Here is a 20,365-nt window from a genome sequence, read left to right as displayed (position 1 = left end):
AAGAACTCAAACATTCTCACTTCACTGATCCAGCTAAACGGAGGTTCTCCAAGATCACCACCAAACGTAAGAGATTTGTGAAAATATTAGATTGTGGGCTCACTCCTACTTTATTCATAGTCTCAGGGTCAACAATCATCTCTTAAAGAGGAATTCCACCTAAAATTTAAAAAAAGCAATAATCAATGGGAAGTTCTTATCCTACAAATCTTTTTTTTTAGTTTGTTCAGCAGTTTACTAATTTCTTTTTAGTTTTGACAGAAATTTGTATAGGGGTTGTCCCCCCACCCCCCCACCCGGACTTTTAAATGTAAAATCAGCCTGGCTATAGAATAATTTCAGGGCAAAAATATTTTTGTATTCTCTCTCCAACTCCCCCCTTTTCATGATATGACCATTTGTCTGTGATAGGCTTTCTTTTCTAAGCTTGCAATAGACGAAAAGCTTTAGCCTGGAAACGACGAGAAGTCTTACAAGAGACGAGATTGTTTTACAGTGGAACGCTCTTTGGAAAGGCGACATACACACAAAAGGATTTCCCATGGTACAAATGATTTTCCCCATGGAAAATTATTTGTACTGTATAAAAGTGTGTATTTGCATTGCTCAACATTTATTTTTACGATTATACAATTGTAGCGTTAACCACGAACGAAAGAAAAATTTTGACGCATGAACATTAAAGATTTCCAATGGTCGGAAACCAATAATTTGTAGTATCATAGATGTAATAATCATTACCATGGGTTCATATTGCTCGCACATGGGTTTTAATCTATCATTTTACTGTATCCGTAAAGGTTTGCAGACTGTTTTTAGAAATAACTGCATATCACTTTAAGCCTTAAACACACATTCACAGAAATCTACGATATTCATAGACGCTTCAGTAGCGGCTGTAATCATAAGTGCTTTTCTTATATCTTATCAGATTATTAGGACCGTGAAAAAAGATAATCAGATAGTGATACATTTGGCTTCTTTCTACATATATACAGTAGCAGGGAAATTTATGGAAGTCTCCATATAGTTTATTTTATGGTATGTGAAGCAATGAAGTCCAATGGTGGTAGTTATATACTATATAAAGTTTTTATTTATTTCTCATTTTTAAAAATGTACATAAAATGTATTCACTCATATCAGTCCTTGTCCCCATGGCGGGTCATAGTCTAATCTCTCTCTCAGGAACAAGAAATAGGAAAATGAGCAACTAGATAATAGAAATAATACAGGATATGCTGAATATAAATGGGATAAAGTCATATTTTCTTATGTTCTCTCCCAAGCATGATGAACACTTATGTAAAATGCACTAAACACAATAAATTTAATTAAATAGTGGAATATATAAAAATATGGAATTCTGTTTTTTTTTTGTCCCTACTAGCTACGAGAGAATGGAGAAACCTCTAATCTTATTAACTATACTTTTGCCTCTCTTGCATGAAACTACAGGTGAGTGATATACAAAGAAACAATGTGTAATTGCAACGTAATGAGTATATAATTTTATAACATTTAATGTCATAAACACTAATATTGACCACAGTGCGAGACTAGCCGGCGTCGGTGTTTCATAAACTGCCAACCTTGTGGGGTTTATTGTTCTCAACGGTGTCAGGAGTATACAGAGAATAGTGTGATCGAGGAAAAAACACCCAGCAAAAGGAGATCCTGGGGATATTAACTCAATAATGAAAAGGATCAGAAGAGGATATCAATAATCGTTCTGCCGAACAGGCGGTGCACAGTCAAGCAGATTGTAGCCAACTAATGTATCCAAACACACAACTCGCCGTTCCTTAGCACGGATGGGCTATAATAGCAGATGACCATTTTTAGTGCCATTGCTGTCTAAGGAAAACAAAAAAGCAAGATGCTAGTGGTCAAAAGTGCGCAACAAGTGGATCACTGAGCAGTGGAAAGGCATCGCCTGGTCAACGAAACCCAGATCTTTGTTGCATCATGCTGATGGGAGGGTGAGAATTTGGAGCAAGCAGCATGAATTGATAAACCCTTCCTGTCAACTGTCAACAGTTCAGGCTGGTGGAGGTAGCGTAATGGCATGGGGAATGTTTTTGTACACCCTGGGTCCTCTGATGGACGTTTGAACAGTAGGGCTTACCTAAGCATTGTGGCCGGCCAAGTTCATCCCTTCATGGCAGCTGTTACCCTATGGCAGAAGGACACTTTAGCGGCAACTGCAAGAAGCTATCCTGTCTGCACGGGCCAAAATTTCTGCAGAACAATTTTAACACCTAGTGGAATTTAAGCCATGTCGAATTGCTGCGGTTCTGAAAACCAAAAGGTGTTTTGATTGGCTACTAGATGTCTCTAATAAAGTGGCCATTCAGTGTAAATATGTACAGCACCCTAGAAGTTCATAGTACTATAAAATAAATAATAATAAAAATAATAAAATATACACATCACATAAAGACCACGTGCACACAGCCTGAGGCAGAGGTACATGGGGTCTTACTCTACCTTCGTAGGCCTCCAATATCATACAAAGGCATATGGAGGCTTTTTCTGTCAGATTCAGTAAGAAAAAAAAATGTGGCATACTCCATCGCATGCCAAAGGGGACAATTGCTATGTAGTCCTTGCTACTGCGTAGTAAGGAGTCATGTAAAGGCTGATCTCCATTTAACCCCAGTGGTTGTATATAAAGGGGTCAGTGATATGTACTATACCCAGCACCTGGTGACCAGTGGTCTTCTCAGCACCTCATTCCCAGTTATCAATGCTCTATGCTTTGTTTTTACACAGGGCAGTTACCTTCATGTATCTTTCATTCATAAGTTATAAATTAAGTCAGGATTCATTTTTCCATGTTTGATCTTGCTTATTCTTAAAGATCTCAGTTGTTATATTAAATCTTACGGTAGCCACACACATTAGACAGCAGTAGAGCGATGTTCAACCGATCGTTCGGCAGACGAATATTTGTTAAGCTGACATCCCCATCATCCCCACATTTCAGATGATGTTGGCCATTATAGTTGTACCATGTTCCTATTCATGTCCAATGAGAAAAGATTCCTGGCCGATCTAGGTTTATATAAGGCCGTCACTTTCCATGCCTATGTTCTTAATCAACGCCACCTACTTTCCTCCTATGTTGGCATTTAGAGAACGATCGTCCGTGGTCACCTAAGATTACGGTCGGACATTGGTCAGTTTGAACGTCCGTTTGGTTAAATTTATAACCACCGATTCGTTATGGTTGTGATCCTGCACTTTCCTCAACTTTTGTCCAATGTATATGGCCACCTTTAGAGGAGTCCAGAGATACAGAAGCTAATTTCTGAATATAAAACATATAAAGTTAATCTGTATAAATCTCCAGCATTACCAACTGTTATAAAGGTCTGTGTCAACTTTCTCTAAATAACTATAATGAACTTGTGCACAAGGCTCATATATGAGAGATGTCGCCACCATGTCGGCTATCACGTAAGACCGACCACAGTCCTAAAAATAATTGTTGGCTGGCAATTGCAATGGCTGATCCACCTTTAACACACTAGTGTGGCTGGTTGTGTTTATCTCTTGGGAAACAATCCCACAGGAAATATCTAACTTGTCTGATTCGTGTTTTCCCTGCCATACAATCCCTATAGATATTATATTATAGCCAAAATCTACCAAAAGATACTTTATCTCTATTGACAACTTTATGGACTGCAGCACATTGCACTGCTGAGCTAGTTTACCCGGCACCACTTTAGTTAATATGTAATCTGCATATTTTATGGTAAATGTTCGGTTACCTCTAAGATGTCATTTTAACTATTAGATGTAAATAGACCTCATACATAATGTATGTCAAACTGAAATGTAAGGGAATTTCCACTGTTATGTAGCTGTAAAATGTTTTAATATATTAGAATAGTCTACATTCTGCCTTTTACTGTTCATAGTTGGACATACTGTATTCTTCACTGTAGCAAGTTTGAATCAAGAAAGCTGAACCATGATATATTTTCTGTTTTCCTGTTTTGGCCAGTGGCGTATGTAGAAGAGAGAAGTCCCTATAGCAAAGATCAAAATGGCCCTCTATTACTGTCCGGGTTTTGCAAACCATGACAGAAGAGCTTGATGGTTATTTTTCATCTATACATCCATTTCTGTCACCCATGGGCCAATTCCCCATCCCCTTGTTCGCTAACAATGCAGCTGCGACTACAGGGTCTTGCCAACCAGTAGCAAAATTAGTTAGACAAACCTGGGCTGGAACCCCTCTGTCCGAGGGCCACACAGCTGCTGCATGGTCTGCATGTCTCTATGGTATGTACATCATTAGACATGGCATCGCCCATAAGTAAAATTGTGGAATAAAAGCTACATGACCTTAATGTTTCCCTTTGGGGAAAAAAGGCAAAAGCGGTATTGCGACCATCACATAAGGTTTGATTATTTTGCAATAGTCACAAGGTTGCTTTGAGCTTTGTTCCAATAGGAATATGATGTTGATGTTAAAGAGGCTCTGTCACCACATTATAAGTGGCCTATCTTCTACATAAGGAGATCGGCGCTATAATGTAGGTGACAGTAATGTTTTTTATTTAGAAAAACGATCTATTTTTACCACGTTAGGAACGATATTCGCTTTATGCTAATTACTTTCTTAATGCCCAACTGGGCGTGTTTTTACTTTAGATCAAGTGGGCGTTGTACAGAGGAGTGTATGACGCTGACCAATCAGCGTCATACACTTCTCCCCATTCATTTACTCAGCGCATAGCGACACTGTGTTGTTCACTATGTGCTGTCTTATACTGACACATTAATGTTACTGAAGTGTTTAGACAGTGAATAGACGTTCCTTCCAGCCAGGACGGGATGTCTATTCACAATCCTGACACTTCATTAACGTTTCTGTGGTACTTACAGCAGAGCAAAGCGTAATCTCACGAGATCACGCTGTAAATGACAGGTTACAGCGAGATTACGCTTGCTCTGCTGTAAGTACCACAGAAACGTTACAGAAGTATTGGGATTGTGAATAGACATCCCGTCCTGGCTGGAAGGAATGTCTATTCACTATCTAAACACTTCAGTAACGTTAATATATCAGTATAAGACAACACATAGTGAATAACGCAGTGTCACTATGCGCTGACTAAATGAATGGGGAGAAGTGTATGACGCTGATTGGTCAGTGTCATAAACTCCTCTGTACAACGCCCACTTGGTCTAAAGTAAAAACAGGCCCAGTTGGGCATTAAGAAAGTAATTAGCATAAAGCTAAAATCGCTCCTAACGTGGTAAAAATAGATCGTTTTTCTAAATAAAAACCACTGCTGTTATCTACATTACAGCGCCGATCACATTATGTAGGAGATAGGGCACTTATAATGTGGTGACAGAGCCTCTTTAAGTAGCGGTTGCAGCAACCCCGCAATCTTAACGTGACTTAAGAGCTTAAAGGGCTTTCCCAGGGACACAAATTTTGTGTACTTATATACTCTAGGTCTAAATTAAATAAAATTTCCTAATATAAATTGTGTCAAAAATCGGAAAACATTTGTTCCTATTCCCCCTACCTCTGGCCGGCCGGCCGGAAGTTCTGCTTTTCATTCTAGTGTTTTTTACTTCGACACAGGCTCGTGCACGAGCGTTATTATGCAGACAGATCTGTGTCGATACCTCACTGAGTATCGACACAGGTCTGTCATTGAAGTATAGGCAAAGAATGAACGGCGCTGGCATTGAAGAGGCTGTGGACCAATAGGATGCCTCAAACCCGGGTATACGTCAGAAGTCCCGGGTTTGGGGCATCCTATTAGTCCACAGCCTCCTAAATGACCGCGTCGTTCATTCTCTGCTTATATTTCAATGCCGGCACCATTTACTTCGCCTTCATGCTTATTCCTCCACGCTCGTGCGCTGCTCGCTCTTTTCGGGGCGGGCAGCGCACGAGCACTTATGAAAAGCATGAAAACAAAGTAAATGTTGCCAGCATTGAAGCATAAGCAAAGAATGAACGGCGCTTGCATTGAGGAGGCTGTGATCCAATAGGATGCCTCTGGAACACTGGACTTCTGACGTAGTCCTGGGTTTGAGGCATCCTATTGGTCCACAGCCTCCTCAGTGCCCACCCCGTTCATTCTTTAATTATGCTTCAATGCCCGCCTTATTTTGTTTGTGTCCTTTCAGATGACTCAGTGCTCGTGCACTGCCCATAGCAAAAATTGTGCCTCCCTGGAAAACCCCTTTAATATGAATTCAATTTGGCATTTTAATTCTCTATGTTCTCCTCTTCTGTTATTTTCACCACGTTTTTAGAAGGGGACTTACGGCCGGTTCACATCAGAATTCGCTTTCCATTGAGTTGACTATGCTATTGCTTCCGTCGAAAAAACGGAAACCTGCCGGAATGCTGCTGAACGGAAACCATTAGCAATGTTTCCGTCACCATTGATATCAATGGTGATGCAAACGGAAGCTGTGGTTTCCGTTTGACTTTCCGTTGCGGGGTTCCACGACGGAACCCCTCAACGGAAAGCCAACGCTGATGTGAACAGGCCCTAATATGTTTATTTTTTATATGTCAGCTTTTTTTTTTTTTATACTGCCATTTAGAGTCCTTATAGCATCTTTCCAAAATGTAAAATGTCAGGGGGAGCAGTATACCGCCGTCTGTCTTTGCCACACAGTAAAACTGAGTTGGCATTTTCTTCCTCCTGTTTAGTTCACCATTAGGGGAATAAAAACATTCATTTGAGCCTGAAGGTGGGTTTACAAAAAAGATTCACGCTCATTTAGGTGAATGTCCATTGGCCTCCTGAAACCTCTCCCACCACGTCTGTGTCCGCACACCCTATGCTTATTTCATAGATGAAGAAATAGTGATAAATAAACTTTAATATCTGCATACTGGCCTCTAAACTCTTCATTTAGCAACCAGTAATGGGGAGCTCCTTCCCACCTTTGATAACATGCTACTATCACAGTGATCGCATGAGGAAAATAATTCGGAGGTTATATAATGATCCAATGGAGACAATCACTATAACCATGTAGTAGTTAGAACTACAGTACATGTCACTGGCACTTTAAAGGGATCCTGTCATCAACATCTTACCTGTTAAAGTCGCCTGACCCCTCAATGGCCGCAGCTGTCCAGAGTTCATTCCTGTTCTCTTCTTTCCTGAAGTCCTCCTCTGTCAGTAAATATAGTCGTTTAAACTTTTCCCGCCTTTTATGGTAATTATTTTTCCCTCTGGGATGCAGCTTCTTAACCACGCCCACTGCCACCACCTGTCCGGCCCTGACTGGCTAAGGAGCTATCAATCAAAAAGAAGGAGGTGGAGTCCACTCTGAGACGCTGGAGGAATGAAAATCTGACTCTTTTCAGATGAAGATTTGACTCTTTTCTGCTCATTTGCATACGGCGTGGGACCACTGAAAAACGGAATACTAAAGCTACAGAGCTCACTTAGAACATATTTATAGCTTAGATGACAATGATTTTTCACCCACTTTCACCAGGTATTGCTGGGTTTATAGCTAAAATGCTGGTGATAGGATCCCTTTAAGTAAATGAGGGGGAGACTCACAATATATTTTGGTAGCTTGATGTAGAGAATAGTCCGTATGACATGATTATAATATTATTTTGGTTGTCTGCAGCCATACAGCTCTTAATGAATAATGCATCTTATGACAATCGGATAAACGCGAAACTCAGTGACAATGCAATTCTCCGCTGCGAAGTTATTAACAACACCGCAAATGAGGACTTGATGTGGTACCGTGGGACCCAACAAGTGGACATTAAATCTGAAAACAGTGTGAACATCAGTAACGTGTGCATCACAGAGATCACAGCTGAAGACAATGGAGTGAGCTTTACCTGTCTATTGAAGCGTAACACCACCACCAAGCTGTCTGTGCAGCTGAATGTCCTATGTGAGTAGAGACCCTACAATTATTCTGGTCTAGTAGACCCAAAACAATGAAGAATCGTAAGATTGACTTTGTTCTGAAGTGTATTATTAATGTGTAGGTTAAATAGTTTTCAATGAAATTGGCACCAGCATGTATGTGGCTGAGATAGTAATATTAGATTGTGGGACCTGGTAGGGACTGAGGAGTGTATATAGACTGTACAATTCTGCATAATGTTTTAGTGCTATATAAATAATGGGAAAAAACAGATGAATAAATAGATGCATATTCTTCTGTTTTCTATGTTTTCATTCTATTAGTAAAGGACCAAATTACCTCGATTTACCTGTTCATGCTGCGCTATTGTTTCCAGTATTTTTGGTGGAATCTGCGATGGAGGTCTCTAACGGAGCCTCCGACGCAGATATAAACTAGGCCTAAGGAAATTAGGGATATAATATTTCCCAAAATATATCAAAATTGTTCATCTTGTAACTATAGCGATTAACGTACGCTCCCTCCCTGACAAGCGTCCGGATAGTAGAACATAAACTCTTGTTAGACTGGGATGAGGAATCTTTATATTCATCTGCTTTACATATACAGAATTTGGCCCCCATTCAGATTAATATAACTCTAAAATGACATACTGCAGTCGTATAGAAAGTTATAATGGTGATTAACACAGAAAAATGGAAGTAGGTTAGATATACTAGCAGATGATTTTAAAATCGATGGTCCATTTACACACATAGATTGATACTGGCATGTCTGGGGGCACAATATGTGTGTAAACCAGCCCATACACATTGGCGGGATCTGCAGAAAATCTATCTGTCCGACCACAGTAGTCAGGGGAAACAAATATTGGATTTCAACATGACCGATCATTTGTTGTGCCGCGAGATGAAACACTGACAGAAGTGTCTGGCAGCGGCTTCTCTCCCTGTCCTGAGCTGAGCGGAGCTGAGAGCGCATGTTTATGGGGAGGAGTTGGGGATAGTTCTTAGGCTACATGTACACGTTGCGTAATTTATTGCGGAAAATCCACACCAAAACCGCAGGTGTACACACGTAATTCCACAGCTAAAACTGCACCTAATGGTGCGTTTTTTAAGTGCAGTATTTTCATTTTGATACGGAAAAAGGTGCGGTTTTATGCTGCCTATTTTTGTGCGTTTTTCTTTAAAACTAGTCAGATACAATTCCCAAGTGGAAACGCAGGATAAATTAACATGCTGCGGAATTTAAAATATGCACCGCAGGTCAATTTACGCGCATTTAAAATCTGCACCGTGTAGATGAGATTTCTTGAAATCTCATTTACTTTGCTAGTACTGTTTTAAGCTGCGGATTCCGCATGTAATATGCAACATGTGCATTCAGCTTTAGGGTAGGAACACACACAACATATTCAGAGCTGATACACTGCATTAAGCTGAGCAGCATATCAGCCCTGAACACCGCAGGGAATGCCGTCCGGAAAATGGCACCGGAAAAATAACCGTTCATACTTACCCTCTCCCTCTTCTCCGCGTGTAGTCCGGCCTCCTGGGATGACGTTGCAGGCCATGTGACGCTGCAGCCTGTGATTGGCGGTAGTGGTCACATGGCCCGCAACGTCACACAGGGAGGCCAGACTGGAAAAGAAACAGGGAACTCTGGGTAAGTATATCTTTATTTTTTATTACTTGCGACTTTTGCGGTGCATCACTGTGATTCCGCCGCAAATATCGCAACACACAGCTTTGTTGCGGGTTTAAGCACCCCATTGAATTCAATGGGTAAACCCGCAATAGAAGAGTTGCGTATCCACAGAATTAATTGTGCGGCTGAAGTAATTAGATATTTACCGCAGTCTGGGGACGAGATTTGTTGAAATCTCACCCACACTGCTGCTACTGTAATACACTGCAGATTTTCTGAAATTAATCCGTTGTGGAAAATCTGCAGTGTTTACGTTGTGTGTGTTCCTACCCTTATAGTTCTTGACGGCTTAAAGGACTTTTCTGAGCGTTTTATCAAGTAAACTAACTGGCATAAATATTATAAATTTAAAAAAACAATGGATACTAACCTATTAAATCCCCCAGCGCTGATGCTCCGGTGGTCCCCAGCGGTTTTATTGGCCTTAGTAATCTCGTGCCGCACATGCTAGCATCACTGCTGAGGCCAGTGATTGGCTGCAGTGGTCAAGTACATGTCATTGCTGCAGGAAAAGTAAACAAATACTGCAGGGACCACCGAATAAATCATCAACGCTGGAACGGCAGAGATTTTAACAGGTGAGTAACCTTTGGTTTTTTTCATTTTATAACATTTACTCGTTAGTTTAATTTGTAAAACTAAGTGTCAGACCCCTGCAGAGTCCAGATATTAATATACTGGAGAATTAAATGCCTAAGGGCTCATTCAGACGAGCGTAAAACATCCGTGTGCTGTGTGCGATATGCGCATCAATTTCATTTAAAAAAAAGATGTGCTTTGGGAGTGCGTGAAAAACTCATGCCATTCGCAAAGCACAGATGCAATAACGCAACGCACACAGACCAGATTTACATGCGTTTTTTACGCTCGTAAATGTGTCACGCTCGTGTGAATATAGCCTTAAGATGATGAGATGCACTCAGCAGACAGAAGTAAACATTGTTATCAGCTACTTGGAACTTAGGCTGGCCATACATTTTAGATAGCTGTTAGCTGAACGCTCGTTCCCCCCGATTCCCCCATACAATGGGCATGCTCGACTCGGCCAAGCGTGCATGTGTTCTCGGAGAGAAAGCCACTGCCAGACGAGTCTAATCTTATCTAACTTTGAAAAAAACAAAACGGGCATGTTGAAATTCAATATGTCTGACCCCTCTCTCCCCCTAGGGAAAGAATCAGGGCGCCGCTATGCACATTAGATGGTCGGCCAGTCCCGCCTAAATGAGCGGGTTGGGCCAACATACATCTAATTTGTATAGCCAGCTTGAGTTGTATGAACTTCATTTGGTCGTGTTACTTTTTTTTATAGTTTCTCCTAAGCTGTCTGGAGACGCAACCATCAATGTGGAAGAGAGTAAAACTGTCCAGATCACCTGTGGGTTCAAGGCCAACCCGGCAGCCGCAATGTTTTGGAGACAAAATAACAGCGTATTCACATTACCTTCCCGCTACAAGCAGGACATGACCAGCGACATTCTGCAGCTCACGATTGAAAAAGCCGCAAAGTCAGATGCCAATAATTACACATGTGTAGCTTTAACATCCGATGGCAAAGAGACCACCAGAGTGTTTCAGCTGATTGTTGAAGGTAAGACTGAAAGTCATCACAAAGCTTCATATGGTCGAGCTTTGGTCTCCTATATGTCCACGTTTTATCCAAGTCACCCAAAAAAAACTAACATTTCTAGATATTTCAGCTTATTTTAAAATTCAGAATACTGATGCAACTATATTATTATCTTACATGTGAATAGCTTCCAACAATGGAGAATAAGGAGCTCCAGGAACTCCCATCTTATTGAAGCTCCTTATGTGCAGAAAGTCTATTTTACTCTTCTTTTCTACTCTCTTCGTAGTTAGTTTATAGTCTATTCATTTGTGATGTAAGAGTAGTCGCTCTCCTTTTATCTACATCCTGGTGAAAATGTGTGGGACTTCAGCTTACAAACAGCAGAGTTAGGCCTCATACACACGGCCATGTTGTACAGCTCCATAATATGGTGCCAATAGCTCACTAAGGACCCGTACGGTGCCTCCTATTTTGTATGGACTCGTGGATTTTTTTTTCTCATGGGTTTCATGAGAATAAAATCATGACTTCCTCACATGCCAAATTCTGGAAGTATTTTTCTCTCTCACGTTACATACATATACTTCTAAGGTAGGAATAAGCTGCCTCATAGTGACACATGGAATGTTTACGGGTCTGGAATACCAACCAATGGAGACTCAATGTGTTACCCTACCCGTTCCTGTGGCAATATGATGTGCATGAGCCTTAAAGCATGGGTGAGGGACAGATGGTGAATTCCAAACTAGCTCAGACTCCCAATAGACTATGCTATAAACTGGAGTCCCTGATCATGAAATGGTCTGGCTTCAGGATGAAGTATGGAGTAAGAAGAAACATTGCTATCTGTGTACTGAGAGAGGTTAAGAGAAGACGCTGCCCAGTCAGCCGATAAATTAAACATGACTTAATATACTGGTTATTAGATGTATGTGATAGATACTTGCACAGTCTTTTTTCTTTTTGCACTTATGTCTGTTTCATTATATGGACTATAATACATTGCATTGTCCTGATTCTATGGTGGAATGTGGAATCTGTTCTGTTCTCAGCTTTACTGAAGATCAGTCACCTAGTTGGTAATTACAGTTTCTAATCTTGTCAATGGTTAACTCGGAGATGTGTATGCCCGGTCTACCATCATGTTCCTACTGTTCCTGTTATGTGAAGCACCACACCTGTCCATAGGTTGTTTGTAGTATTGCAGCTCAGCTTCATTGAAGTGAATGGAGCGGAGCTGCAATACCACACACAAGCCATGGACAGGTGTGGCGCTGTTTTAGGAAGACAACAGCCATGGTCTTCTAAACTTAGACAACCTGCTCCGATTATATATACATATCCTTCAATGGCAAAGAATGGAAATTCAGCTTAGTCTATCAGGCAAATGGCTGAACAGGCTTTAAAGGTGACAACTGACTTTCTAAGGTAGAAATATGTTTTGGTAGGAGTTAATAAATGGCTGGTACACTGAAGTGTTTTACATTAGACAGTTAAGTCATTCTTTCATTTGGTTAAAGTGAGTGGACCTCCATATTGTTTAAAACCTTCCAGTAATGATGATTTTTATTGGATAGGTCTTGGTGCCTTTTGCAATCTATTAACTTTAGGCATACCAACAGTCCAGGTATGGGTTGTACTGGGTATTATGGGCTTGGTCAGTTTCTCTAAAGGTCGGCAGATGATTTGCCTATGTAGTAAAAAGAAATTGCTATATGTGGTGTCTCTTTTACAGATCGGAAGCCCGGCCTTCCTATCGAGGCAATCGCGGCGGCAGTTGTGGTAGGCGCCCTCATAATCGCTTTCGGATTGTTTGCAAGGAGAGAAAAAATATTTAAGGTAATACGTTTTGATAGAAATAGGAATTATTCTAACATTTAATTAAAACTACTTTTTTTTATATAAATATATATATATATATATATATATACACACACACACACACACACACACACACACACACACACACACACACACACAGGGTGTGTATATAAAAAAACAGGGAGATGTGTTCCTTTGTGTCTTCATACATGATTATATCAACCATATCTTACACTTCTCACACCATGAGTGGTGGGTTTGGAGGAGGCTTGAGTCTTCAGAAATGTGTTTCATGGCTTGATGTGCAGGATTGGGCCCCATGCTGGATTTAGTTGTAAGAGCAGTTTCTGGGAATTATCACATATGGAACGGAAGCGCGTAGTAAAGTGGGCGCTGCGTGAAAAGTATAATTACCTCCTCATTATAGTATTCACTTCCAGTAACTTCTTTGTGCTCATAATGCTTTGAGCTGAGGTGGGTATTGGCTCTAGTAAATATCAACCCAGATCAAATGTACTAGTGAGGTAAGATTAGACTCCCTATGACTGGAAATGCTTTCACAATTCTTTAGTAGAACTGTTGTAGGGAGTTTTCCCATGTAAGTGATTTCTAATATACAGAGTTTGCCCACAGGACAGGACTCGCATTCCTGGACTTTTCTGCTGTTCAACAAAAAGTCACCTCATATGTTTACATAACTGTTGAAGTGCCTCTCCACATACATTATATACACTCTCTGGACAAAAGTATTGGGACACCTACACATTACACCTGAGGGCGCTTTTAGGACATCCCATTTTAAATCCATAGGCATCAATATCCCCTTTGCAGCTAAAACAGCTTCTACTCTTCTGGGAAGGCTTCCTACAAGATTTTGGTGTGTCTGTGGGAATTTTTCCCTATTCATCCAGAAGAGCATTTGTGAGGTCAGATCAGGGGCGTAGCTGGGGGGGGGGGGGGAGCATATGCCCCGGGTGCAACCAGGACAGAAGCTAGGGGGGCGCCGGGCGCAGGTCCAACTGAATACTCCTTCTGGCTGGGGTTTCCACTCCGGGAGTAGCCCCCGACGTCACTATCCATGTATGGGCAGTGATGTCAGGGGCTCCTCTAGGGAGCCCCAATGGCGCTATGTACACTGAGGGGATGTGTAGTGCTATCCACAGGAGGGTGTTCGTGGCACTATCTACAGGAGGGGTGTGGCACTATTTACAGGGGGTGTGTATGGCACTATTTATAGGGGACTGTGTGTGGCACTATCTACAGGGGGACCATATGGTCTCATTAGCCTCAGTTATACAATCTTTTCTAGTCAGTCACTGACCTCTTTAATTTATTTTCTTATAATTCATTGTTCTGTTAACTACCTTGTATAACTATATTGCTTGTAAAATGTACAAATGGTTTTATGCTCGAGTTACATAAAAAAAAGGTGAAAAAAATAATTACATCTCATTCTATGGTAGAGAAAGCAAATATGGTGAGGGAGAAGGAGATGTCGGGAAAGAAGTTGGGGGGAATCTTTGCCCCAGGTGCTGGAGAACCTAGCTACGCCTCTGGGTCAGACCCCGATGTTGAACGAGAGGGCATGGCACGCAATCTCTGTTCTAGTTCATCCCAATGGTGTTGGATGGGGTTGAGGTCAGGGCTCTGTGTGGGCCAGTCAAGTTCTTCCATACTTCGGTAACCCAACCGTGTCTTTATGGACCTTGCTTTGTGCACTGGGGCATAGTCATGCTGGAACAGAAAATTACATTCCCCAAACTGCTCCCACAAAGTTGGAAGCATACAATTGTCCAAAATGTCTTGGAATGGAAGCATTACAATTTCCCTTCACTGGAACTAAGAGGCCTAGACCAAAAGCTGAAAAACAACCCCATGGCATTATCCCTCCTCCACCGAACTTTACAGTTGGCACAATGCAGTCAGGCAGGTAACATTCTCCTGGCATTCGCCAAACCCAGACTGGTCCATCAGACTGTCAGATAGATAAGCGTGATTCATCACTCCACAGAACACGTTTCCACTGCTCCAAAGTCCAGTGGTGGCGTGCTTTACACCACTCCATCCGACGCTTGGCATTTTTTTTCTTTATATATATATATATAGAAAAAAGCAGAGGATTGGAGCAGCACTGTGAACAAATGCCTGACTAGGCTGGAGCAAAGCTTCAAAAATAAAGGAGTGACCTCTCCTTATGTGTTAGATATCCAAAAAAGAGAACGTGAAGCAGCACTCAAATAAAGTGAATTTATTCATCCAACATGGAACCACAACGTTTCACCTCCTCTATGAAGGCACTTGAAAATGCCTTCATAGAGGAGGTGAAACGTTGTGGTTCCATGTTGGATGAATAAATTCACTTTATTTGAGTGCTGCTTCACGTTCTCTTTTTTGGAGATATATATATATACATACATATATACACAGTCACATATCATACAGAAAATACATGAATACATGTGCAGCAATGTCCGTACATGATATTCGCTAGAACCAAGATGATTATTTCAGGCATGAATGGAATGAAGAGTCATCCCAGGAGGCCATCCCTCTGACGTCAACCAGACCGGCCTGCTGGGATGACATTTCATCCCATGTGACCGCCGCTACAGCCTGTGATTGGCTGCAGCAGGCACATGGGCTGAAACTTCATCCCAGGATGCAGGCCTGGAGAAAGAAACAGACTAAGTATAAGATTATTTTTTTCTTCCTGAGTTGCGTTTTTTTCCGGCGGAATCGCTGAAATTCCGAAACCAACCCCCCCTGCCAGTCCGTGGAAAAATTGTCTTGAATGAAACTGGTCCTTGTTTAAAAAAAAAGGTTGGGGACTGCTGCTTTAAAGGATTACTGGATTACACATACGGTCACTACCCGATCTGAAAACAACAACAATCCGGTATCCAAGTGCAGGTTGGTTGCCCTACTGAAGATGCATTGTCATGGTATGAACTCATTCTGTTGACTCATGATCCTTGTACTCTAACGTCTCAGCTTGACTTGCAGCATCTTGCAGGGAATGTTCAGAAGAGGCTTCTCTCCTACACACGCATGTAAACTGACAGCTTCAAGTTTATTGTAACGCATAACAATTATTTAAGTGGAGTTGAAAATAGGGCAATGATCCCCACAGCGGCTTGTACTAGGTCTATGGCACGCAGCAGCCCCTCTGCTACATGCAATAGCTCACATAGCCCTCAGTTGGCAGTGACAACTATTATTATTTTTTTTTCTTATAGCAGACAGATGCCTGAAAGCTTTTTAATTGGGATACATTCTAATAAATATTCCACCTGAATATTTAATGTGCCTTATTTTTTATTACTATTATTATTTATATGAAGCATTTGGAAAATAAAAAAAGGTCTAATTTAATGTGTGTAGATCAATAATAAAATAAATTATATTTAATGTGCCTGAATTTGCACCCTACGCGGTTGGACCCTGTAATGTATTAGTGAGGTCAGGTAAACAGAGACAATGACAGTCCATGCCTTCTCCCGTTCTTCACTGTGGGTGTTACTTAGGTCCTTTAAATGGTATTTATTACCTCTATTTTTGTTCCTAATTAAAACCAGATAGTGAAATATAATTATTTTATTTTTTTGATTGTAGATTTTTTTAATTCTATTTTCTGTAAATGATTATGGGGGCAGTCATGTTGCCTGAGATACTGTTAACAGCATTTAGAGATTTGCTTTACAGCAGCCATGTGGACTATAGGAACCTACAAACAGGAGAGACATATTGTCCTCTATATGAGAGTTTTCTAGGCATGCTGTGTGACCTGTGCGCAGGTCATTGTGCAGAAAGGGGGAGGAGGGGAGCCGTGTCCATTACCTATTGTCAATGGTGGATCCTGTGTTATCTTTAAAGAGGTGTTACCTATCATTATTATCCTGCCTGTGATGACTGATGAGAAGTGATCTCTACAGAACAGGAAGTGTCAAGTGTATTGTGAGGCTCAGTGGCCAGAGTGAAAACTGCAAGATTTTAGGATTATTTTTTTAAGGGCTTGTCCACACGTAACAAAATTGCGCCGGAAAATTATGGGACAGCACTTATACATTACATTGGAGCTGTTTTGTATAATAACGAGGGATAAGAGACTGAAGGATGTAGAAAATATGTGTGCACATTATACAGCAATGAGTCATTTTGTGAAGTGGAGAAAAAAAAAGGGGGGATACAATGGGCCCAGTTCAAAAATCAGTACAGTTCAAGGGTATGATTATTGGGTTAACCCTCATCGGTTTTATATATATAAGTTCCGCTAGCCTCTGTGACAGGCTGTGTCCTCCCAACAAAAGGGTTTCCCCACAGAAATCTATGACATTGTTACCCGTCAAGAAGACTCCTGCATTTACACTAGTTATTAGCCCCAACTTACCTTAGCGGTCTTGCAAGTTTCTCTCTCATGTACATCTAAAGATTCTATAGAGGGAGATTGACATATTATACAAAACCACAAAAAAAACTGGGATTAGGACATTCAGAAATTCTACAATAGGTTACAGCTTTTTTTTTTTTTTCTTTTTGCAGTGCAAGAAGAATCGAGAGACTGCTATGTAGGTAAACTTTCTGATGTTACAGCGATGTATGACAACATTCTGCTTCCAACCGCTGGATTATTATAAAGACGAGCCAATGATTTCCATAAGGACATGTTTTCTTTCATTAAAGTAACTTTCTTAGAAAAACTTTATTCGAGTTACATCTGTTCCGCACTTACCGTATTTTTCGGACTATAAGACGCCGTTTTTAGCAAGAATAAATTTACCGGGCGCCATGATCGCTTCATTACTTAACCCCTTCCCGACCCATAACGTGCCGGCACATCATGGAGTGGGGGGGATGATGTATGGAGCGGGCTCACACGCGGAGCCCGCTCCATACTCTGCAGGTGTCAGCTTCTGACACGCTGCTCTAAAGGCAGGGTTGTGCCATAAAAAAAATGTATCCCCTATCCACAGGATAGGTGATCGATAAGGAGAATGGGGACCGAAAGTTACCAAGAGCCCTGAATGAGAAGCTTTGACTTCCGCGTTCTGTGTCCGGCAGTTTCATGGAGATCAATGTGATTCTTCTGCGCATGCACGAGCGGCTCTCCATTGATCTCTATGGAGCTGCGGAACAAATAAGACAGACACAGAACCCGGAAGTCCAGTCTTCTCATGTAGCGCTTTGGGTGACTTTCAGTCCCCTGTTCTCCTTATCACTGGGACCCCCAGCAATCTCACATGTAGCCCCTATCCTGTGGATAGGTGATAAATGTGTTTTATGGCAAACCCCTTTTACTCGTTAAATGCTGTGGTCAATAGCGACTGCGCCATTTATAGGGTTTTTTCTATGAAGGACATTTATGACATATCCACAGGATATGTCATAAATGCAGGTCCCAACGCTGGGACCCGCACCTATCTCTAGAACGGGGCCCCCTAAACCCCATTCTAGCTTTCTGTGCTCTCCCTGCCACTTGATTACATGTGGAGTTACTGAAACCGCGTAACTTGTGGAGCTACGCCGTTTCCGTAATTCCCATAGAACTGAACAGTAGTTACGGAAACAGTGTAGCTCACATGCTACGCGGCTTCCGTAACGGTCATTCACTACTATGGGAGTTAGGGAAACAGCGTAGTTATGCTGTTTCAGTAACTCCACATGTAGCCAAGTGGCCGCTGGTTCAAGTCCCGTAGGGGAACTAATAAAATGTGTAAAAAAAAAAGTTAGATAAATTTGAGTGTAAAAAAAATATTAACAGAAAAAAAACCAACAAAACTTTTCCAGGTTTTCCCCAAGCAGAATGTCAAAAATAAAATAATTTAGTATCTCTGTGTCCGTAAAAGTCCGATCTATTACAATGTACCATTATTTAACTTGCACGGTGAGTTTGAAAATGTAAAACCTCAAAATAGTTCTTTGCTCACCTTCGTGCTTAAAAAAAAAAAAAGTGATAAAAAAAAATCGTATGTACCAAAAAATTGTGCCAATAAAACTACAACTCGTCCCGGAAAAAGTAAGCCCTCACATCGCTCAATCGATGAAGAAAATATAAAAAGAATTTGGCTCAGAATGTTGTGAAACAGAATAAATTATTTAACAAATAATTTTTTTCCTATTCTCTGTGGTCTAAAACCTGGGTGCGTCTTATGGTCAGATGCGTCTTATAGTCCGAAAAATACAGTCCTTTAAACTAGACCAGATGAAGGACATTGTAATCTTTTCACTGATTTACAGGAATTGTTTTACAGTACGCCCTTATTTGAGGTTGAGGCACAATGGGCATTGAACTTACCAGTCGCTATATTGCCAACAAACTAGTTTACAGCATGACTCATGGACAGCGTTACAAAACCATCTACTTACACCAGGTGTAATTCACTGTGATTAAGGTCACATTGTATATGGCAGAGTAATTGTTCCAGATACATGCCATAAAATACAGCTACATTGGTTGTATGGTGCTTTCGGAGCATGGTTTTATGGTGGAACGGTCACATCATGGCAGACTTTGTATGGGTTGAAGAAGTTACCTTATTAAATACCCTTCTAAATAGATAAAAATCCTGATTTACTGTCATGAAACAATGACTTCATTCAATGCCAATCTCTAGTGCAGGAAGGGGAATGTAGTGTAATGCATGTATAGTTGAACTTGACTGTGACTTAATTGCTTTGGGATATTGTACATGTGGAGCAGCTTTGAGTGACGCTAGCATATAATAAACAATGGAGTGTAAAGCACAAAGCTCAATTCCTGGTGGCAGTTATAGATACTTAATCTCCTAAAACTGGAATCATTTCTGGATATAATCCACTTCTATGGGTGTCCACTCTAACCATAATTTATACATTCTTAAAGAGGTTGTATGAGATTAGAAAAAAAGGGCATAGGCCTGAGCTGCAACACCAGGCGACATAGGGCCTGGACAAAAAATGACGCAGTTTCTGGGGAGGAAAAAAAAAAGCAGACCCTTAAAATGATATCATCACTATAACTTCAGCTGCTGCACTTCCCTATACAGCCAGCCATCATTAAAAAAAAAACAAAAAACAGTATACTGCATGGCTTACGTTTTTTTATTTATTTGGACATGGCAGCCTAAATATGACATATGCAACGGTAATGGCCGTTGCTCACGACCGTGTGCCACTCGGGCAGTTTATCACAGCATCTGAGTGGCACCTGATATTCTTTATGAACCCGACTTACCGATCCATGGAAAGAGAGGACATGTCCTCTCTTTCCACGGATCACGGACGGGACCCGGCTGGCGCACAGTGTCGTGTGCATGAGGCATGTGACATACAGTTACATCCATCAAGGGTTTACGTTTGGCGCATACATAGGGAGATTTTCCTAGTGTG

At 41.1% G+C, this 20,365-nt stretch overlaps 1 protein-coding gene across 1 annotated transcript; it reads left to right on the top strand.

Annotated features, from left to right (window-relative positions):
* Positions 1 to 1,396: 1,396 nt before the first annotated feature.
* TMIGD1 (transmembrane and immunoglobulin domain containing 1) lies at positions 1,397 to 17,652 on the top strand. The gene is made up of 5 exons (XM_075850865.1): positions 1,397 to 1,458; positions 7,645 to 7,923; positions 10,919 to 11,197; positions 12,915 to 13,018; positions 17,540 to 17,652. Exons 1-5 carry the CDS (start codon positions 1,401 to 1,403, stop codon positions 17,567 to 17,569), a joined length of 750 nt encoding a protein of 249 aa, XP_075706980.1. The 5' UTR covers positions 1,397 to 1,400; the 3' UTR covers positions 17,570 to 17,652.
* The last annotated feature ends 2,713 nt before the right edge of the window (positions 17,653 to 20,365 follow it).

This window comes from Rhinoderma darwinii, chromosome 2, assembly GCF_050947455.1.
Source record: "Rhinoderma darwinii isolate aRhiDar2 chromosome 2, aRhiDar2.hap1, whole genome shotgun sequence".
NCBI classification, from domain to species: Eukaryota; Metazoa; Chordata; class Amphibia; order Anura; family Rhinodermatidae; genus Rhinoderma; species Rhinoderma darwinii.
The sequence above is the reverse complement of the archived record's forward strand: the minus strand, read 5'-3'. Positions and strand labels throughout refer to the sequence as shown.

Bases quoted from the DNA above. Each gene is read 5' to 3' on its own strand.
- TMIGD1 (XM_075850865.1), top strand. From the start codon at position 1,401: ATGGAGAAACCTCTAATCTTATTAACTATACTTTTGCCTCTCTTGCAT. The intron at 1,459-7,644 runs GTGAGTGATATA...GGTTGTCTGCAG, and splicing joins TCTCTTGCATGAAACTACAG to CCATACAGCTCTTAATGAAT. The intron at 11,198-12,914 runs GTAAGACTGAAA...TCTCTTTTACAG, and splicing joins GTTTCAGCTGATTGTTGAAG to ATCGGAAGCCCGGCCTTCCT.